This window comes from Dromaius novaehollandiae, chromosome Z (assembly GCF_036370855.1).
Source record: "Dromaius novaehollandiae isolate bDroNov1 chromosome Z, bDroNov1.hap1, whole genome shotgun sequence".
NCBI classification, from domain to species: Eukaryota; Metazoa; Chordata; class Aves; order Casuariiformes; family Dromaiidae; genus Dromaius; species Dromaius novaehollandiae.
The window spans coordinates 5,018,330-5,041,876 of NC_088132.1; the positions used below are offsets into that span (position 1 = coordinate 5,018,330).

At 38.2% G+C, this 23,547-nt stretch overlaps 1 protein-coding gene and 1 long non-coding RNA gene across 2 annotated transcripts in view; one reads left to right on the forward strand and one right to left on the reverse strand.

Moving 5' to 3' along the window:
* The window catches only part of TEK (TEK receptor tyrosine kinase), a 41,655-nt gene extending 19,949 nt beyond the window's left edge, over positions 1-21,706 (reverse strand). Inside the window, exons 1-4 of the mRNA XM_026115799.2 lie at positions 21,403-21,706; positions 8,576-8,887; positions 3,257-3,367; positions 410-562 (exon numbers count right to left, since the gene is read on the reverse strand). Of these exons, the coding sequence (XP_025971584.1) occupies positions 410-562; positions 3,257-3,367; positions 8,576-8,887; positions 21,403-21,454 (628 nt within the window). The 5' untranslated portion in view covers positions 21,455-21,706. The remainder of the gene's footprint in view (positions 1-409; positions 563-3,256; positions 3,368-8,575; positions 8,888-21,402) is intronic.
* Positions 10,572-22,827, forward strand: LOC135324626 (uncharacterized). Its single transcript, XR_010385935.1, has 3 exons — positions 10,572-10,674; positions 13,131-13,225; positions 22,524-22,827. It is a non-coding gene; the product is annotated as an uncharacterized LOC135324626 (long non-coding RNA).
* Positions 22,828-23,547: the final 720 nt, after the last annotated feature.

Here is a 23,547-nt window from a genome sequence, read left to right on the forward strand (position 1 = left end):
TCCAAAGATAAGTGTGGTTTGGATTCAGTCTGTTATAGAGAAAGGAGACATTAAAAATTCCTATTTTATGCTTAGATCCACATCTGATATTTGTGGAAGCTTCTATCCCATCTTCTTTGGTCATACTTACTTGATGTTTGAAAAGTTGAGATGCTGGGAAAATAGTTATTTCTCCTGGTCCTAGCTAAGATGATTTGACTAAATGTGATGTTATTTTTTTTTCTTCCAGCTGCTTAAGTCAGTATCAACTTGTACCAAAGAACCTTGCACAAAAATTTCTTCTGACTTAATATGATGGCAGCTTATGCCAAGAAAGAATTTGCACCTTATTTGGGAATGATAGAAGTTTGATCTTAGATTCATTACAACTTCAAAAAATTAACCATCAGCATGCATTAATGAAACTTACGTCTTACAATAAGCCTTGTGTAAGCAGAAGTAAAGAGGTTTCCTCCTATATATCTGGCAGAGTAAACCCCTGCATCCTGTGGCTGAACATGAGAACAGGATACTTCCAGCTCTCCTGGCACTTCATGCCTGGGCACAGAGTGAATAAAGGAACCTGGGGAAAGATCACATGGGCACAACAGACAGATCATTCACCCTTTACAGCCAGAGGAGTTTGAATCAGTTACTGAGGAAAGGCAGCGGGGATGACTGTGCAGCAAGATATGTTTATTGGTTATGAATTTCTTGACAGCTCCTTAGCCGTACTAGAGCTTTTGATGTTTGGAGAGGTGCAAGTAAAAGCAAAGCTAGATCTTAAGGAGATTGCATGGGGCATTGATATGAAGGGGACAAATAACTTTGAGTTAAGCATTGCTTGGCAAGTGTTGTTAAGAGTCTAGTGATAAAAAGTGTTAATTTTGTTTCTTGGCCTTTCTGGAAGTAAGAGGTGACTCTGTAAGAACTCTAGTGTGGCTGGATGGAATCAAATAAATGCTAACCATATCCTATTTAACCTCAGTATCCCAGGGATTTAGTAAGCAGACCAAAGCAGGAAGAGCACAGTGTGACTTTACTTTTTTCTTCCCAAAGTTAACATGTTTCTCTCTCTACTATTTTTTCACCAAGGGAGCTGATCAATGTTATTCTAGCTTTGCTGAAGTCAGTCATATTTACTTGCTAACTAAGACAATAGTATTCAGTCCTCCTCCACACCACTGGATCACTAAGTAACAAGATTTGAGGATTGTTTGCTGTCAAAGATAAACTGAATCCACTGGACTTCAGGACCAATGGGAGTCTTCCAATCTCAGCCTGCTTCTCATGCATCTCATTCCTTCTCATGCATCCTATCTTAGTCTTTAATGCTAAGTGGCCATTAACCAGATGATACTCTCACAAACCAGGTACCTTTACCTTCCACGTATCCTTACAGTTACAACAATAATGAAACAAGGTAAGGAGTTACTTTTTTCACTTTGCTGAAAGCATTTTGGAATTAAGGAAACCAGTTCCAGGCAGGGTATTTACTATCTATGATCATACTGTCTGATAGTCAAAAGGCTGTATTTCAGGCAGCCTAGAAACACAAAACTTGCTTGAGGATCACAATTAAAACAGCAAACAAGTCTTAGATAAGCTTAATTCATGACAGCACATAAAAGCTCTTCAAGAAAATGGGACCAAAGGAAAAGAGCCAAGAATGAAAAGGGATTTGTTTGGAATTGTGGGGCTTTTGCCCAATCTTTGAGTCACAATCAGCAAAGTTGGCAGCAAAGTATTAGAAAGCCTAGCATCTTACGCTCAAAGTCTGCTAATGAGGTTCAGGTTCAGTTTTTGTGACACATTGTCTAAGATAGCATGTTATGCCTATAGCTTAAAGCAACCTTGTTTAGCAGAATAGTTTTGTTTACTAGACAGCCTTTTTGAGAGTCTGCAAGGAGAAGCTGACACTTTAAGAACAAGACAATGAAGTAAAAGAGAGCAGCAGTTAAATATTTCAGGACGTGTTTTTTTCTTATCCCTGCCAAGTACTGTATCAGGAATTCTCAGAGAAGATATTTCAGCTGTAGTCTCAGGTAGAGGACTTGACCTACTGTCCAGAATCATGGTTAATTTGGAGCTCTTTGCCAGCTGGAATCCCAATTAAAGCAGGACCAGGATGTGAACACTACTGCTGCAATGCATCAGCTTGTTCTTGTATGGGAAAATACTGACAGGAGGTCACAAAATTTCTTCTGGGACCCTGAAAGAACAAGTAACAGCAAACCTTCTCCACTGTGCACTGTCTTAGCGGAATCTCCGTAGAGTGAAAAAACAGATCCTTAAGAAACTCTGCCTTGCATATCGCCATTCTAAAAGACACTTGGTGGTTATTTTTCTCCTCCAGCCTGTAGAGAAATGCTCCAGTTATTCAGAAACTGAGCCTAGGACTAGGCCACAGCTTACACTGTTCTGCAGTGTACTGACACCTGTTTATCGCATCCTGCTCTGTTCAGCCCCAGCCTGTTTCCTGGCAACTCACTCTAAGACAGACTATTAGGACACAAAGATGAACTGGTATGTTGCACATACTTCCCGCAGCTGAAATGTGTTGGGGTTTAACATCCTGATTAAATATGAATGCACTGTGAATTTAACTAACCAATATTTTGCTACACTTCTGTAGGAGCTAGATAGTAAGCTGTACTTATTTCCGAGTGTTGAGCAGTAGCAACAGACAGTTGACCATGATTTGCATGTGAAGTTATGTTAAATAGAAAAGTTGATGTCTTGAATTTTTACAGCTTAATTTTTATAGTTGAATGAAATAAGGTTTAAATTTTCTTAACAGTTTTGCCTTTTTAATAGCAGATTACTAATGCTTAATTCTTTACCCTGAAGGGCATCACAAAATTTAAATGGCATCTAAAAGCCATATGAGGCATGAAAGGTATGCACCTGAAAAGCAGTAGAAAACACAAAGGAAGATGCCGTAAAGGTGCTTTTGAACAGCATAGCAAAAAGATGTGCTAGCAAAAGATATGAGGGGCTAGGGAAGGAAATGAAAAGAAAGAATGAGAAATAAAATCAAGGCACAAAGTAAGGATTTGTCATTCTGGAGGAAGAACAAATAAATAGATTAGCTCAACACTTGGTTATGACAAATGGCTCCATTAAGGAGCATTAAATGCATAAGAAATTATGTCTCCTCCATTTTCACAGTATGGACATCATCAGCAGTGATTTTAATGCAGTTTTATGGCCACTTGGCTGAGAAAATGACAGCTGGAAAAGGAGAATAGACAAGACAGAAGGAGAGATTAATTACCATTTTTGTAGATCACTGCATCTTCCTCTTTTGCTGCCATTCTGATGAAGGAAATATTCACATGCTCTCCCTTATTCGCTGTAACAGTTAAGGCCACTGGGTGGAATGAAGCTGAAATCAAACCAAGAAAGAGAAGTATGGGATCAGTAACAACAGTTCTTGTCTCTGTGTGATCCCTGTCCCAAAAGCTGAAAGTTTACAGCATGCCTTCCTTCATAGCTTTTGATGTTTAAATTTCCTTATAGCATGCATTGACTCTTTTGGCACCAGCAACCTCAAACTTATGTTTTGGCAGGGATGGAAGAGTCACCTATGCCCTGGAACAACAGAGTGTAGCTAGAACCTGGGGCATAAAATTAAGAGAAATTTGGCTGAGTAATTGGAAACACTTCCCAACTGGGAGCTCCAACTGACTGTGAGATACTTTCCCAAATTTCTTCATCCCTTAATAAATTTTTTAAAGCAGGCTGGATTAAGTACTGGCAAATTTATAGCAGAGAACAAGTTGTCATTGGCAGACAAGTAGCCTAAGTGACTCAGTTCTTTTCTGCATCAGCTTTATGATGTGGAACAGTCAAGACAATTCAGGAGACCACAGTCAGGTACTCTCAGCAGGGGATGCAGTTGAGATAGAGTAGACCTGTGCTTGTGTTCATTCACCATACCTTCTATAAATACAGAGAGCATTAGTGTGCACTGAGAAGAAAAGAGCAAACTATATTTACAGCCAGTGTTATTTTTACCAAAAAATGCTCTTGTTTAAAAATGTGGCTTAATTAAAATAAAAATATTCTAGGAGGAACTGCCTGCATCAGTGGCATTTTTAGTTTTCCAAGTGGAAAATTCAAATTAATTTTACTGCTCAAATAGAAAAGTACTTTTATGCATTTATTTCTAGTTCTTGTTTTTTAAAAAAGAAAGTAGTAGATGGAGGGATTTTTATAAAATTTTTGCATTTTCCCTATCATTACCAGTGAAAAAAGAATCAGAAAACAACCAGGGAAGGGGGGGAAAAAAAATCTCAAAAAACAGTACTGTTTTGGAGTCAATGAAATGGTAATTTTAATTGCAACACATCACTTTAAAACGAGTTAAAGGAAGTTAAGGAGACTTCCTTTCATTTAACTGGAAAAATGCAAGGCAAAGTTGTGAAGGTATGGGGGTTTTTTTCTTTTTTTGAGAGAGTGAGAGAGAGAGAGAGAGAGAGAGAGAGAACACGTTTCAGGGCATTCTGACCAGTTTTAGCTCTGAGTTTTTGTGCCATATTATAACTGATAAGCAGTGTGACCAAAAAAAAAAAAAAAACAAAAAAAAAAAACAAAACACCTCTTCCAAAACTAGCTAATGTTTATTCTCCAACTTATCTGAGAGAGCACCCTTCTTACGTCTTTATACTTTTTCTTTTAGATCACCCAGCGAAGTGGAGCATTGCTTTGTACCAAATCCTTTCTCTTTTCCATTTTTGAGGGTGCTGAGCCTCAAAGTTCCTCCTACACAAGTTCCTCTTGGGTGAGTCCCTCCTGAATCTTGTTTTTGTTCAGGTCCCAAAAACCCCCACACACTGCTGCCACCTTCCTCCCCAGCAAGATGAGTGAGACCTTTCAGACAGAAAGTCCCACCTGAACCTCAGCTGGAACAAATCTTTCAGAAGTCCATGATCCTAGCTGGCTCTGCATTTGCTCAGGCTCCATTTTTACGGAAGTCACATTTATTTTGCAGGGGATATTTTGTTTAAGGAACACATATACAAACTAGTATGAATTGTGGCATAATTTAATCATAATTTTTTTTCATTTATCTATAGTCATGCCTCATTTTTTGGTTCATTTTCAGAAAATCAGCAAAAATGTGTACTTTGGTTCATACTAGTGCTTACAGAAAGCAAATTTGGGGATCTGTGGTTGAAATTTAGTTTGGAAAAAATTTGTAGAAATAGGATCAGAAAACAGGTAAAAAATTACAAACTAAATTGTACAATATGGGAGGAAAAACATTTTAATATTTCTGTTTTGAATACCATTTTAGTTCTGTTTTGAATACCATTTTAGTTAAATATCAAAATGTTTTTGTGATGTAATATTAAATATTGAAAATTTGAGCAAAAAAATCAAAACATTTCAATCAATCCAAACCAACCTTTCTACCAGTATTTTCTTTCTTGGAGAATGTTGACATTTTAAGGTTTCATTTCTAATTGGAAATAAGACAACTATTGAAAACTCAAAATTCTTTGCAAACTGGAATTTCCATCCTCTGTGCTGTTCTAGTGTTTATGTTCTGAGCCTCTGGTATGTGGTTTCACACTTTTATTTTTAAGTGCTATCCAGTTGGTTTCAGCAAGACTGTTCCTGCATGATGCTGAATACTGGAGGTCTGCTGACCACCTGCCACATTATCTAGGCACCGATATCTGACTTATATCCTCGACAAATAGAGAATTCTCATATGAAATAATGAAATAAGCTCTTATTGGAAACAAGCAAACAAAAACTGAGAACAATCCCAGCTTACCATCAACACTTGAGTTGATAGTTATTTATGAATAATAAATTCATGGCAGAAATCATGGTCTATTTAAGGAAATGAAAACTGAACAGCTTTCCCAAAAATCAGTTCTTAATTACAGATGATCCTAAGTGTTTTCCTTGCAGTGTTTTTTGGTCTAGATTTAATGAGGTACTATTAATGTTTTTTATTGAGATAATAACTCTTGTCTTCCCATTCTATTTTCTTTATATGTTATTTAATTTATCCACAAGACTTTTTCTTCACAGTATTGTTGCAATGGAAAAGAACCCACACTCCCTAGTGTGCTCAGTTCCAAAATATTTTTAGATAGCAACTTATATTTCATATTTTCACATCTTGAGTGTGACAATTCCTTATAGACACACAATGAACTGAGTTACAGGGCAAGTGCCAAAACTGTTTCATTACTGTTTCCATTATTGTCCCTTTGCTGGCTGTAGAGAGGTTCTGTAACGGAAATTCATATATGTATATGTGAAAATATACATCTATTTTGTAGAAAAATTGAATAAATTAGATTTAGCTAGATGCAGAATAGGCTATGTAGTATTCTATTCTAGATATGTGTGCTTTATACAGTATAGTCATTACTCCCTATATATATAAAAAGCATAGTCTGTTCTGTCTTACTGCCTGTATGAATATTATATGCCTAATCACAACGCTAAAATATAACAGATGTGGGATAGTGGGCACTTTACTTTCAGAATGGTACATGTGTAGAGTCAAACAGGAAATGCATCACTTATCTTTCCATGTTATATGAGAAAAAAATCTTCGTTTTATCTGCATATCTGATAATCAGTACAGAATTAGGCAGATGACAAATCCCACTAAAGCCAGTGAGGCTACCTGAATGCTTGATGCTTTTGAGTAATTCAGCAGCTCAGTAGTAGCTACTTTCAGTGGCCTGAGGGCATAAAACTGTGGCTAGAATTTCAGAAGTGCTGCTCCTTCCTGTGTCTCTTTTGTCTTAAATGGGAAACTGCACATTTCAAATCTTGCTCAATTTTTTGTTTTGAAAAACACACTCTGCCTTTAAAAATTGTTCAGACTACAACAGTAAAGATGAGAAAGGCCTGTTTTCCAACTGTGTTGGTTTGCCAAACCTCACAGTCCTTCACTGACCTCTTCTTCCTCTTTCTGAGGACTTTAATAGCTTTGAGAATTTCTGTCATGCCTCTTTCTCACCCATCCAGCACAATTAGCTTATGCACATTCACTGATGAGTTGCTAGCTCAAATTATGTCATCCAAAGCTTTTTCAAAGAAAGGCTGAGAAACAGATTCAGGACCCAGAAATGACTCATACAAACCTACCTACTGCTGGCATGAATATTATGTTGTTTCTGGTTATGACAATTTTGCCATATAGGAAGTTTGATTACTTTAAATACTCTGCTTTAAGGCCACACATACGGACCACAAAAAAAGCCACGATTGATTCAGAAGATCATCTTCCACCCATGGGGATTGCTTTATATGAGACCCAGCGATGTGCTCAGCTCATTGGCACCATGCCAGAGGCAGGGTCAAATTGAAGGTGTCATTGCTTCCTCTGCAGCTTTCAATGGCCTGTTATGTGAGTGGTCCTCCTCCTGCCCATTGCAGCCCCTCTTGAAACAATCGAGCTGTCAATCCTGAGGATGAAATGCATACACAGAGCCCTCTTGGTGTCTGGCCCAACCCTCCAAAGACCATATTTGGTCAGAGAAACCACAAGCCAAAGAAAAATCCTTTTGTCCTGTCCATATTGCTTGTAACATTTCCTTATTAAAGGAAACAAATGGACAGTAGCCATGGCTCAGAGCAAAGAAAGCCTCTTTCTCTAAGCTTTCTGCATGATTTTAGGAGATACCAAGAATAATAGTTTTTCATACTAAAGGCTTAATAAGACAGATAGGGAGACAGTAAAAAGTGTCCTCATGGACTAGTTGCCATGGTGTAAAACATCAGTACTATAGTAGATTCTGCTAAAGATTAGTTGAAGTTTGGAAAACTTGACTTGTTGCACAAAAAATACCCCAAATTTCTTGCACTTCTCTGGAGTTTTCAGTGATCTCTTTGCTTTGGAACTCAGCCGGGAAGTCTGATAACGTCTAATATGGAAATCCCACCTCCTGATCTTACTATCTCCCTGATGGTTTTGTTTTCCTACATAGGAAATAGCCTTACAACCAAAAATCAATAAAATAATCTATAGTGAGATCTGTAATGGATCAGTATGGATAAGCTTCTTAGATTCACAGAAGATTTTTGGGAATTTCTTTGAAGTGCTGTGCTGGATTTTTTTCTCTTGCTGACAGGTACTGTGCAGATCCAGTGTTGCCAATCTGTAGCTTCAATAAGCCTGCGACTTCTCAGTTATTTTGAGGCACAGGTTCATTGTTTAGCTACCTGCCTCACAGGCCTGTCAAGATTTGAAAAGCAATCATGTTTAGATCCGGTGGAGGAGTTACCGTATGTATTATTTCATGACATCAGTGAGGCCAGAACAGTTGTGCTTACCTTATCTACCACCTGTCTTTGTGTTCTTGGCAATAGCCAGATACAAGCAGAATACCTGCAGATGTCTGGCTAACTTCCGTAAGGAAATGACTAGTTACTAGTATCAACCAGTTGTCTCTGTACTTTGGAAAAAAACATTGACTTGAGTCAGATCTGTTTTTATTGATTTTGAACTGCCTTGCCCACTTTGAAGCCACTTTTGCACCCACTTCTCCTAACCAAGGATAGCTTCCAGACCGCAAGGAGTGACATACACAGTTCAGGTCTGACCACTACACAGTACCTCCCAGCGGCATCTTCATAGTATGTATCCTTGTCACCTCATCCTTGAGTTTCCCTTCACAGTAGTATGCTCCAATAGTTTCACTGGCCTGTTCCCTTTTCCACACCACTGTTTTGGCTGTTGGTCTCCTTGAATCTTCATTAACTTCCAGGGGCTCTCGGTGCTGGTTTGTCACATCCTCCTGGTCTCGATCTATTGTGATAGACTCACGGGAACGCCATTTGGAAGCGATACAGATAAGTGATGTTTCCGAGTTGCCCACCAGAGGGAATGAATTGATCAGTATCAGATCCAGGGCTGCTTCCACTTTGCCTGGAAAGAAAACCAGCAAGTGAAAAAATTTTCTGAAAAGTTTGAGTACGTGGTTATTCAAATCACCAGAGAAGCTCTTTCACCCTCTACCTGGCATTTCCCTGGCTGGTGTCTTACACAGCTTTTGAGCAAAATAAAAATATAAACTATTCTGTTATGCTGTCTTTAAGATATATTCTGTTTGTCATGAACAGATGGGGTTGGTTCTTCATAGCTTTCTTATTCTCAGGAAAGGAAATAAGCCTCCTGAACATGTGAAGCTTCTTTTAAGAGCTGATACAGGAGCCCAAGAAAAACCTTGGTCTACAGAAGTGCTCTTTGGATAGTTCAACAGATATGTATATCTGACAGCATGGTGCTTTGCTATAAACACGGTTGGTTGATCACAAGATTGTCAGTTTAATAGTGTTGTTTATTATGTCTTCTATAAGGCTTTAACAGGTTTCCTGCATAGAGACCATAAACCAAGTGTACATTTATGTATGTATTATTACAGAGCAGGTATATTTTTTAGTTATAGGAATTAGTAATAAATATTTTGAACACTTGAAATATTTTTGCAACTATTTTATGAATTTGGATTAATTTGTATTTCAAGATCATTCACATGTTAGTCCACTCACTGCTCTAAAAGACAGGGGCAAGAACCACAGCACAAAGAAATTCTTTTCCAAAGGAAAATAACAAGTCAGTGGCAGTAGTAGAGCCCCTTTTTTATGAGGTTAGGCTTTAATCAATCAACAAGGATCCTTTTCATAAATAGAATCACCAGAAATACATGGAGGTGGAACTTCTCTGAAAATGATAGATATAAGCCTATTTAAAACAGTCTCTTTTAGAAACTGTTATACATTTTAGTGATTCAAATGTACATAGCAGAAGGGAAACACAGGTCTCCTATAATCAGCTCTTTGCAAATAACAGACGTTTCCCTTTACTTCTGATGTTCAGGGTAAGGAGAAGGGAAACAGTAACATTCTTTCCAGCCAAAACAGGAAGAATAGATGATTTCTTTTATGTATCACATTTATTTTCCTGCTTTGGATTCAAATGTATTTTGTATGTACATAGAGCAACTTAGTATTTAGTGCTATTCAACTTGCAAATGTTTCTTTGATTGGAAGAAATGGGAATAGTCTTAGACAGAGAGGTCGAAGGGTCATAGTGCTTACTGCAGACCTTGCATGTGTGTATTTAATGCTTGAGCCAAGGGAGGAGATCCTTCTCTGCATTTAATGCCAACAACCACTCTGGGGACAGCAGTATCTTGACAGCACACTGACACTTACCACACCCAGCCAGTCTGCTGCAGTTACCACCCTTTGATGTGCCAACCCAGATAATTCGAAGTTACATAATAGAGAAGGGAAAGCTTCTGGAAAGGATGCAATAGCTGTTGAAGTAAATATTGCATAAAATTACAGGTCAGAGAAGTCAATTCATCTTGCTGCACGTTACAAAAAATGAATCCTCTGAATAAAGTTAAAGAATTACATGATACAAATTAGGTGAGATTTATGCATTCATTTTACAGGGGCTAGTTTTAAAGTCATTACTTATCTGAGGAACATTTTTGCTCTCACTACAGGTGTGACACATCTGTTGCAGGCAAATGTAATTCAACAGTAGTCAACACTGAAAGAAAATGGCTCCAGTTTATATCAGCAAGGATGTGAGCCATACTCTTGCATGCCAAGTGGAGATATTCTTAAAATCATAAATTGCAAGATCCTGATTGCTACAAACTTTGGTGAAGCTCAGAATCAAACTTGATGTGATTATCTGTGGTGAGTTGTGAAAGGGCGTTAATTCTGACAGAGTGCTGCAGATCAGAATTTAAATATTTTGACATTTCTGCCCAGCATCCACAGGGCACAGAGATGCTGCCATGTTGTTACAGTACAGAGTTGTGGTCTCAAATTGCTGGCATCCTTTGGGAGATAGATGCTGATTCAGGGTTGCAGCTCCATGTCACTGTTCAGAGCCCTGTCTGTTCCTGTGATTTACAAGCAAATTTAAAAGTGAAAATAATAGCTATCCTTCCCCACATCTCAACATCGTTTTAATATGCCAATAAAAAGTAGTAGCAGAAGTCTGAATTCTGAAGCCTAGCTTTTGTGTTGTTTTGGATCCCTGTGGAACACATGGCAAAGCAATATCATATCATATCAGATTCAGGGCATTTGGTATATAGTTTTCTCTTTCTTCGGAGTGATATAAATCACGTAAATCAAGGTGTAAAACAGTTATAAGTGAGGCCTATTGCTTATTTACACTGGTGGTTATCCAAGATGAATCAAAATCTAGACACTGGTGCATGATGGTGTTCTGATTATCTAAACAGAGGTGTTCTGTTCATATTAGATGCTGCAGAGTAGCGCAAAGAACTGCATGAGGCGGATACGACATAGGTAGAGAGCCATGTCTTTCTGGAGAAACACCAAGAGGCCCTTCAGTTTCTAAAAGGGAGTAACTATCTATGCATAAGTACCAAATCATTCCCCAAGGGTCATTTGGTAGCTAAGGTTTCACAGTTGGAATATATTACAGGAAGAAAAGAAAATATTGTTCTGGTGAAAGTTTTGCACTAAGCTGTGTTTTAAAAAAAAAAAATCACCCTAGCAGCACATGTACTTGAAGGCATTTAGTTCCTTCAACTCAGAATCTAGCAGTACTGGCCTTTTAAAGTCACTCTAATGCTCACTGAAATGATGGGAAGGCTTTCTTTGTCTCCTCTGGAAGTTACTGTCCTTAGATAAAGATGATTATGAAAAAGAAAAAGGCAGAAAAGTGTAAAATGTATTTCTGCTGCATACTAAGGGATTCCCTATGGCATTTTTTTTCTGGTAAAGCATGTTAGACTAATCCACTTGCTTGCTAAAAAGGAATTTGCACTACTTAGTCTAGCAAAATCTAAGCAAATCCTGTCCTTGATGATAATGAGGACTTTGCAAGAACTGATTAAAGACAACAGGATTTAGCTCTGAGAAAAGCACAACAAATGTAGACAGGAAACAGCCTGTCTCTGTAAAAGCAGCCATCCCCTGTGTTTTCTTGAAAATGTCCTTTGACTCCTGCCCCATTTCTTGAAGAAATGACCTTAGCAGGAAAGCCATTTGCTGTATGTGCAAATGGATTTTGAGAAGAGAGTAGTTGCAGAAGGCTAATACTGAAAATAGGAGATGCTATGCAAACAACATTCATTGTCCAGTATTTATGACACACACCCACTGTTGCCTAGTGCTTTGTGCCCTTCTAGTACAGGAAAAAAAGAATCCTCTAAAGCAGAAAGTTTAAATAACATTTTCTGCCTGCACCCGCCATAACTCATATAGCAACATGGATACAGGGAGCTCTTTCCAGTTCTCAACTACAGGATTGCACTCTCTCTTGTTAGGTGGTGCCTGGCAGTACAGGCTTGAACACCACCAGAATGATCTTGTCTTTTCTCTTTCCTGGTTTCTCTAGTACATATTCATGTGGGGAAATCATGCCAGACAGAGGACAAGAGTGTGCATCATTCTGCATCTGCAATTCCTGTGTGTTCTCATTCCCTACCAAAATGCCACATTCATACAGGCACAGAGTCACCATGTTCTCTGTGCTGTGTTGCTCCAGCAAAACTCAGCCAGGAATAGCTCAGAGGAACATCTCTGAGAAATTCCTAGGAAAACATCCCAGACACAAATCAGTTTATGGAGCAAGAAAGTATCTCATAAAGTGTAAAACATCATTTTCCTAGATCAGAATTGGCACTAGACGCTAGCTCAGGAGTAAAGCAATGAGGCAATCTCAATTTGAGACAGCTCAACACCATGGCTTAATAGATACAGCATGTTCATAACAAGAATAGAAAAGTGTTATTATTTGTTCTTTAATTTCTGAAAGTTCCTACCCAAATATTTCCAGATTTGCACTGTTAACCCTTGCTTAGGTCCCAGAAAATGTTCAAGTCAATTCCTACCTCACATGAGGCCTTTGCAAAGTTGCCTGTTACGTGGAAAGCTCTGTTCAGTGTTGTGGCATGGTTAACACTCCTCTACCATAGTGATCAGTCAAAATAGTGAGCTCCATCAAAATAAAGTATTACTGTACCCCAAACACAAATTTAATAACTAGGCAATATTTGAAGAGTGCGTTGAAAATGAAAAGTGCTGAGTTTTAGCTATTTCTTAATTAACGAAGAAATAGTTTATGGGATTAGACATCTAAAGATGTATTTGTTTCCCTTACATTTTTTAAGCTTTATTCTTAATTGCCTGATGTGACTGTAAGCTGGAAGTCCTTTTCTTTGCACCTGGAGCATAACAAAGAAAAAAAGAAGACCTGTAGTAAAAGGTGGGTGGAAAGATTAATACTTTTAAGATGGAAAGAGCATTTAGCACATTCCAGACGGGAACCATCGACCATGAATTTCCATGCTGTTTTGAGTAAACTATTATTCTTGTCACTTATTCATTCACATATCTAGGCACAGCTCTTTTCCACACACTTTGCTTAAACCCTGTGATTCATACCCCACCCCTGACCTTGCTTTCTCACTTGTTTATGCTTGCAGGGAGTGTGCATAGTCACAAAGCACAGCACTAATGGAGTTAGCTTGGGGCCCACAGTTTGCCCTGCAGGGTTCATTCCAGACATGCCCTATATTCAGTGGATCTTCATGTTTCTTCTGGTCCTTCCTGTGTCCTTTGAGTGAGAGATCTGTGTTGTTTTCATAGGAAGAGCTATCTCTGAATACTTTGTTCAGTAAACAGCAAATAAATAGACAAGGCTTCTCCAGACTTCAGCTACAACTAACTCTTCTCCTCAGAGGAGAATTTCACTCAAGAGAAAGGAAATAGGAGCAGCGCATAATCTAGTGGAGACTTGTGCAGGTTCAGGCGACACCCGGTACCAGAGAGTCTACAGACACCTTTGCCTGACATACATCTCCAGAGGAGTCAGTGGCAAAATTCCTAGTCTTAAGAAACATTTTCAGCAACTGTTTAAAAACAAACAAACAAACAAAAAATGCAGAACACTATGTTCAGGTACTATTATTTGAAAAATCTCTTCTAGAAACAGGACATTGCCTCTGTGTGCATTTCTAGAGCAGGATAAGTGGAAATTCTTTGCTCTGCTTCAAAAAGCAGGAAGTGCTTTCTGCTGAGCAATGCTTGTGTTGTTAGTGGACTGCACCAAACTTCAGAGCACTGAACTCTCCACAGCTGAGGCAGTAGTCAGAAAGGCAAAAACAGTACAAAAAGGCTTTGGGAAATAAGAGAAGAGGTAGGACAGCAGTTTTTACCTGGTAAATTCCATCTCTTTTTTTCATCACGTGTAGCAATGGAAATGAAAGGTGATATGAATTTGAAATAATTAGGTGTTTTTTGTATTTATTACTTATTGCTTGGAACACAAATTATTTCTGCTAGTAACTACCTGGGAATATGAATATAAATCATATACATACTATATAAGCAGGGATAATACAATCAGTGCTTAGCATAGATTTGTTGTTGTGTTGCCTCTTAAGAGTAAAACAATCAGTTGCACACTTCCTTTAGATACTTACTGTGAGATTTAATAATTATTTTGAGATTGATGGAAATGTATATCCCCAACTGCAAAGACACCCATCCCTCCTCTTTCAAGTCTCTTAAAAAACAATGTTAAGCACTTCCTCTGCTTGAAAAAAATAAGGTTTTGATTTAGAACAAACGTAACTTGCTAAAGTTCCTGTGCTTCAGAATTTATCATTGTGTCTTATTTTGGTATTTACAAGTTTAGTACCAAGTAACCAAGTTACCAAAGAGGTTACCAAGTAACGTCCTTGATCATATCTTTCCTTATAAATCCACACACCAAATTAAAAGAGTAAAATTAATCTATTTAGGAATACAAGTGGCAGTCATTCCAGCAATTGTGTTGTGAAAGTGTAGTATTTGATTAATTCTTAGCTAAGTACTGAATAAATTACTCTGAAATTTATTTATTAACTAATTAATCAGTTTAAAAGATAATCAGCATTGAAACAATACAATGCAAAAAAAAATAACAAATCAGAGACCCAATCCCCCTGACTCCTCTTCCTTAAAAAAAAGGAGAAAGAATAGACTGTTCCTTAATTAGTATTAAAGACAGTCAGAAACTGACCCAAAATTTTGGCTGTTAGAGGATGTTTTTGATGGGAGAGTGGAATACTGACCACCTCAGGATTTGGCGATCCTTATTTCCTTTTCTTTTTTTTCTTTTTCTTTTTTTTTTTTTCCTATTCGACATGAAGCTTGGTTAATTTTTGTTCAATTAATTTTCTGGGGAGGGCTTTGAAATCACATATTCATTTTATGGACTCAATATTCTCTTCATGCCCCAAATCTTGGTGCCTACCTTCTGTTACACAAAGACAGCAATAGTTCAAGTAATTTCTCACAGTCAGTCAAGCTCTCCTCTGACGGCTCAGTCCTCCCCAGAAGACAATGCTGACATGTTGCTTGACAATACTGCCATGAAATTATTATTGCCCAAAGAGATAAAGATTCTCTGCCACACAGCAGCAGAAGCAGGTGGGGAAAAGAGAAACAGAAGTATTGTTGATAAATAGCTGATAAATGAACAAAAAATTGTCAGGTTTCCCAGGAATCTCTAATGATAAGGATCTTACTACTTTCAGAGCTTGCAGTCTAAAACAAACTACAGGTCTCGTCTCTCTCTGCATTTGCCATTTCTCCATCAAGGAGATTGCTTTGCTGTACAAAACATGGATCTCATATCATGCTGCTGAGCAGCTATGGGACCACCTGTAACTTGAGGAGTGCTGAAGACTCTTGCCCTTAGAAGTAACACATTATATGGGGAGGAAGGGCATTGTTAAACTAGCAAGAAATAAAATAGTGACAGAACATGATTCTGCTGCTTAGTAGTAGTGGAAAGACCAGAGCCCAAGTTTTAAAAATGAAATAATCTGTCAAAGCTACTAGGGCTAATGTTTTCTCATGGCCATCGAGTACATCAGGAGGAACTGTCTTGAAGAAAATGCAGCTGCCTTCTAGTAAAATAGAGTAAAATTGTTTTCTCTACATTTCAGTTGTTTCACAATTTATCAGAGCAATCTTTTAAGCTGAAAAAGATAGAAAAGGAATATTAGTGGAACTTGGTTTGGGGTTTCCCAGTGAGGTTGTCTAAATGTGTGTTTGTGAGGAGTAATCAAAATATAGAAAGAAGAAAAACGTTTTCACATGACTTCTCCTTGGGCTTGGTTGACCATACGAAAGTAAAAAGGAAAACAAAGTGTCTGCAGAAATTGCTTGCTGCCAGTGTGCTAGGTAATACGGAGAAAGAATGAAGAATGTGTCTTGAGTAGAAGAGGGTTGCAGTTCAGCTAAATCTAGCCAAATTTGCAGGTAGCCAAATGTGGCTCCTACTGTCAGAAGCTTCTTGCAAGCTAGAATACATCTATAACAAGGATGCTCCTTGTCAGTTACATTGTGAAACTACTGGTGTGCATCTTGTTTGTGTGCATGCACTAAAGTGTACAAAATAACCTATGAAAATAATTAGCCTTCATAAAATATATCTGAGCATAGAATGTGTATAAGGTAAACAGTGGCTGGAAGTGTCTGAGAGCTTTGGCTGCTAGACTGACATACTCTACTGCATTCTTGTCTGTATAGTAATGTACTCTCCACTGCTTACTATCTTGTCTGAGTAAAGGAATTCAGCAGATGATTCTGGTGCAGAGCACACTTTACAACTAAGGAGGCTAAGGCTCCCCAGACTAGTGGCAGGGCTGGGATGAACAGCCAGAAAATAATACAAGAGAAAACCATCAGCGCTGTCAGAAATCCAGATGGAACTGCATTGACCTGACAAACTTGTTAGATGCCAAAGATGAAATTAACCAAGCTACTTCATTAGACAGGCTGACTGTGGGACAGTATAAGTATCTCACAGAAGCAGTATATGTTTTGATATTGTTCTGTGCCTACACCTTCCTCCCACCCACTACACACCCCTTAAAACTTCTTAGTCTTTCCTGGAAATCTGAACAGGGTTTGCATGTGTTTAGGAGCTAGTCTGGGCCAAATAGGTTCAAGTCTGTGTGACTGACTGAGAGCAGACTTCCATATGAAGGACTAGCTCTTCATCTCCCATATACTAAAGGTGCAGGCAGTCCATATACTAAAGCTCAGCTGCAGTCAACCTCTCTGACTCTTCTGCTCCCTGTTCTCCACCTAAAGACTTCCAGATTATACTTTTGTGGGGATCAGACCATCTCAGCAAAATGTTTCAGCTTCATTTTTTCCCCTGAAATAAATTTCAACAACAACAACAAAATCCATCCAACCAACTTAGTTACAGTGCAATAGCCAAACAATCTCATACATGTTTTTATATATATATATATATATATATAATTATATATATTTATGTAATATATATCTAAAACAATAGCATATGTTAACACTTGTGGACATAGTGTGATTTCATTTTGCCCTTTTAGATTTGATTTCTTCAGATCCGATGTAATGCCTTTTCATTTTGACTATTCCAAGCTTCTGGAACAGCCTTTGGGAATACAGGCTTCCCCAGAGCTACTTTACCTTTCACAGGGGCTGAACCAGGTGCAAACCAAAAGCAAAATCTAAGGCTAAAAAACATATGAGGGGGAATCAAACCACTTTTGCAAGTCCACTTAGGTTAGGTGCACAGAGCTGCCTGCACAGGCTGAAGCTGTTGTTTTTGGCTGCTAGCTGCAGAGCCAGAGAGCAATTAATCAGGTCACAGCTGGAATCTTTTCCTTTGCAAATATATATCCAGAAATGTAGTTAAGACAAAATAACTCTCTTTCATCCCAAAATAGAAATCTTTTGTTTCTGTAATGATGATCATCCAAATGAATCTATGCAGAGTTACTAACATTCAGCAAGTCACAGATGTTCAACCAAAGATTCCTGTGGCAGGCCTGTAATTTCTGGATTAGATGGAGACTGTGTCTAAAGAAGAGCCTAAGTTCCATGTAAACTTCAGGCTTATGAAGAAAACACCAGGACAGCACTCCTTGGGTCCAAGTGTGGCAGGCAGATGCCATTGCTGGATCTCATAAATCAAATACACTTCAGGAACGAGTACTGGAAACCCTTTTTTAATTTCTCCTCCAATTCAGATTAGTAGTTGTATGAAAACCTAAGGGTACCTATGGGTACTGTGCCAGTATAAAGTTTAGTCAAAATAGTTCTGAAATAGCTGTCATAAGTTCAAGTGTCATTTTTGTCAGCTGCTTTAGCTGTTAAAGTCTCAAAAACCGGCAGCGGTAGCCATTGGATAGACCAAGTCTGAAGTTCAGGTGCAATTTCAATCTGGAAACAGTATATTTGAAGATAATCACACAGTCCTACTCCCTGGAATTACGGGAAGAATGGCATTCATATTCACTGTCACAAGTATGTGTTAACCACAGAAAGTAGGTTTTACTTATATTAACATCAAACTTCATAGGAAAAAAAAAAGTCTTGAAACAGAATTGTTAGTACTTTCCAGTCTGTAACTAAAAAGTACCACTTCTTTGTAATTTTGAAGAGCCTACAACATAGTAATGATGTTTGTGTGCATCTGGCAATGTATTTTGATTGAATTTTTTAGCCTTATAAACATGGAAATGAATCACATAATAGTAATAATAGTAATGATAAATGATTTTATCTTTTTCTCATGATAATACCTTATCCCAAAGAAATCAGCCATCTACAGGTATTATATATAGTTATCACTGATTTCTACTGCACTGTTTCGCTGTCATCCTTTCTTTAAAGGCTAGTGTAACCATATATGGATGCAACAGCAAAATCACCAAAAGTATAATTCCAGTATTTTTAGAAACCCATTGGATCTAACATCACCATAACAGTCCAAAGCTATAACACAGAAGATTCTGTCTGGCTTTGAGAATGGAGACATATGATAATGTATGCTCCCTGCCAGAAATAGGCTATGAAATCTACTTGAAACTGGTTTCAATTGTTGCTGGTTTCCACAGAACTCTGACTAGTGGTGACTATCTTGCTAAAATAAAGCTCACACATGAACAATTCTGAGTGTCAGCCCACTGTAAGAGCCTGCAGGTGAATTTCCAGACCATATGAGGATATTGGTAAAAGCCAAAAAGCAAATTGTTGACAGTCATTCCTTGTTGTAGCCCCAGCCTTAAAGGTAACGGGTGAGCATGGAAGACCTCATTTCTCAAGACTTAACAGAGGTTGTATCGAGCTGCAACCTTAGTTTGAGTCTACAGTTTTATAAATACCAAGATCATTTTCATTCTACAAAAATCTTGACAGGAGCAGACTGAACCAACAGAAAAAAATGCTGATGCGCTGTTTGGTTCAAGTCTTTCACTGACGCTAAATTCTTTTTTTTTTTTGTCAGTTTAATTGAACATGTGCTGTGGTAAGTAGTGATTGTATATATAACGTGAAGGTGAGCATGGCCTATACTATGTACTGAACACTACCCCTTTCAAAGTCAAATCTTTATAGCTAACAATGGAGTGCTGTTATTAAAAAAAAATAAATTAAACTAAAGGACATTTCTTGTAATAGGAGACAAGTCTAACGTCTGTTTTTGGAACAGGGTGGAGCAGATTTTGTGCCTACCCAGCAGCACACTCTCAAAAGCCCACTGTCACTGGGGACAAGGTTAATTCAGTTCACTGTCTGCCAATTGCATTGGCTTTAATGCCACTCCTGCTCAGGGAATGTCAGTACTGCTTTCCTGAACTCCGCCTGTTGAATCTAGACGAAAGCAGGCTCTCATTGTCTTCCACTGCTGGCCCCAGGAAACATGATATCACACTTAAACAAAAGCGGGAAAGCTGACAGATCTATTGAGATGGGTGTGACTACAATACACACCTAACTGGTCAGCCACTGTGGAAAAGGCTGTGACTGGCAGTTCTTCAGTACTGGACTGTCTGCACTATCCATGTTTATAGCTGTCTGTGCGTAGCTGGCTTTTATTTCTCCCATACTCATGACTTAATGAATATTACTTGATTTCTGTAGGCATTCAGTATATCTTATCGTGTACAGAGACAGGGACCATATGGAAAAACTGCTGGAGTATCTGGACTTTCTTTTCCCCTGCATCCATTATGCTTAGAGCACCAGATATTTCCCTAAAGTGAAAAAGCTAACTGGACATGATCTAAAGGCTACAGATAGGTTGAATGCAGCTAAACAACCAAGAAGCTTAAGCCACAAAAGAGGAACTGGGGAACAATATGCAGCCTGTAGCTAGATAAGAACACTTAAAAAAGACACATCAGATTTTAAATATTTTTTTTCTCTCCGTATTAATCTCTAGCCTTTTCTAGATGCTAAAAGTAATCAAAAAATCAGAAACATCTGACCCATTTCTTCATAATTGCACTTAGCTTTTAATTTTGTGAATCAAGAAGATCTGGAAATTGTAAAGAAATTTACACTGCAAGGAAGACCTCGATCTTTTCTTGCTATGTTCATTTTTCATTGCATCACAATCTGCGGTTTTACAGCATGTTACGTTTTGTCTAGAGATGGACTGGAAAAAACTAATTGTATCTCAATGAAATGTTTAGGACTGAGTAAGAATCTAAGGTTATTGTGTGAATTGTAGTTCTCCTATGTAGACTTTGCTCTGTATGTTACCCTGAAGAAACAGTCTAGAACATCACAATGTGGGCGGTACTAATCAATATTTAAAGGCTGAGCAACTGAAAATCCTGTGGGAAGAGAACATGCTTCCTCAGGATTCAGCTTATGATAGCTTCAGTAAAACATTTCTAGCATTAATGTTCTGAATGCTGTAAACTATATCTGCATTAATAAAATCTTAACTGCATACCTTTCTGCAATTCTGTCTGTTGTGACTGACACTAGCTGCTGACTTGCCAAACTAATGACATATGCTGATAATACTGACACTTTCTTCAGCTGTATTTGAAGTGCTATGAATAGACTGCATACAATGTGCATTATTCTATCTTTTTGTCCACTGACTTTTATCTAGATTCCACAATAAAGGGCTTGTCTAAAATCAGGAAATCAGCTATGGAATACCAACACTAGAAATGCCAGTGTTTCCTACTGCACAGGCCAGTTCACCAAGGAAGTGTGCAGAAAAAGTCAACATTTAATCTGTATTCAGAATAGGCTGGGGGCAGGGGGAACTGATGGTTTCAAAGTAATCAGTTTTATGGAAAAGTTAATACCAATAAGACAGCAGAGAAACCTTGTGAATAAATGGCTTCTACTATTAAAAAGAGTTAACAGCAGATCCTAAATGTAACTAAATTCTCCCTGATAACTTAGCCACAGTCTTGGTCCCTTCATTTACTGTAAGAGACCATCAGAAAAATAAGTGTCATCTTATTGAAGCCAACACAAGCATGCAAATCAGCAAAGATAAGCCATAGGAGCAGGGAATTGTGTTTTGTCTGCACAAGAGAAGCAAGAAAAGCAGGACATGTCGACTGCAGAAAATAAGCAAAGGCTTACCTGAAATCATCAGGCTGAATCCATAGAGAACTAGATGTGCTAAGGGGTCCATGCTCTCCAAAATACATCCATCCAGTTCTTGCAGCTGCTCATGGAGTATCCTTCGATTGGGGTAGAAGGTTTACCAGTTACTCTCCTCTTGCATGATACACTGAATCTTGTTTACAAGTCAGAGGCAAGAAATTGCAGCATGGGAGCAAGCTGGAACAGTCTCATTGCTGTCTGAGTACAGGGAGTTTAAGTTCCTTTTCCTGTTTCCTATGTAGATTAGGATGGGAAAGGCAGGATCTTAAAGGCATTTTTGTATCAGCAGGACTGCAGGGCAGTGCAAATCCTGTCCATCCAGCAATACATCAAAACAGTTATCTGGAGCTGCTGGAGAGGCAGAAGATTGCTGTTGGTCACAGTCAGCAAAATAGGAACAATAATGGCATGCTCCAGTAGGTGAGAGAATGCAAGTAAAAAGCCCTCCATCTAGGTGTGGTAGGTGGAAAATGTCATACCCTGCCCACAGTGCAGATCTGCTAATTGCTCAGGATGAAATCCTCTTGTTGATTACTTATTTAATCCATGTGAAAGTTACTGACTCCAAAGAATCCCATCACTCAATAATAAACATACAAAACAAAACTCTAGCAAAACAACCGGTTGAATCCAGTAGAGACCAAAGCCAGCCATGATCCAGCAAACTACCTCATTAGTTCTTACAATTTACTGGAAATATTTTTTTCTCTCCATTTGACAACCAGAAACAGACTAAAAACTTTTTGCAATAATAAATCACAATCAGAGTTATTCTGACTTCAATGGAACCAAAATGCCAGATCACTCAAGAGGGCCTCAAAAAGCAGAAGCACTAACAAAATATGAATGAAAACCACAAGGATACTAGTGTATGGTAAGATACTCAGTATTATTCAAATTCCTATATAAAAGATAGCTCTGCTCTGTTGCTTATTTAACCTATTTCTAGCTTAGCCTATCCTCAGTTTCTCTTCATTGCTTATCGCTTTAATTTTCCTGGGATGCATTAACCCACTTTAGTCCAGACTTTACTTCTTCAGATGGTTATTCTGAGTTTAGAGTGCTTCCAAGAATTTCATTTAAATCTCCTTCCACAGGATATAAACAGATCACTGAAGAAAAGTCCTGTTGTGTCTTATTCGTAATGCACCTAAATATGAAGCAATGCATATGGGCTGATGCTGATACTGATTTTGCAGCATGCAAATTGGCTAGGTCAGCTATGGTGGAAATTCTGTGAAGAGTCAGATTGTGCCTGCTGGTCATTTCATCTGCCATAGAAAAGTAGCTGTCCCCACGATAAGAATGCACGGCAAGACTATGCAATATTTCACAGGTACAAGAAGAATGTAAAGTTCTGCTAAAGCTGGAAGAGAAGAAATATGTGGTTATACACGTTAGAATGTGATTAGAATATGAGTTTCAGCAGGGTTATATTTCTGTTTCATGCTTCATTATATTGTTTCATTTTAAAATAAACAAAAATAGCACCTGTGATTCAGCAAGCATTTAACTACTTGCTTATGTATAATTTTGAGCTTAGATCTATTTCTGTTAGGAAAACAAACACAGAGCCACAGTTTGATTATTGTTCCCACTGAAGTCTAATCTAATCATGGGCTAAACTTTTGCTGCATTGTGGGATTAAAGGGATTTCACTGTATCTAGGTCACTCTGACTTATTTATGCATGTCAGCCTCACTTTTTGTAATTTGATCCTTACTCTTCATGTTATCAGAATGTGAGTCTTCCTAAAAGTAGCTTATATTAAGCTCTGATCATCTCTCTGACTCTGAATAACAGAGAAGTGCAATAGAATCATCCATCCTCTAGCACCAAACAGCAGTAATACCATAGCAGTATCCTACACAATAGTCCATCTCATGGTATCCAGTCATCAGCTTATGTTGGCTGAGGCTACAAAAAAGAAGATCATATATCTCAGCCTGCATTCTCAATTAAAGAGACCTTCTGTCAAAATCAGATTATCAATAAAAGAAACTTTGTGTCTAGTTAGATGGCCTTCACCTGCCTGGTAAGATGAAAGTTTAGTACTCACTGTTAGGGACTCCGTGCAGATGGAGATAAATATCTCAGAATTTGAAAGGGCAAAATGGGGCA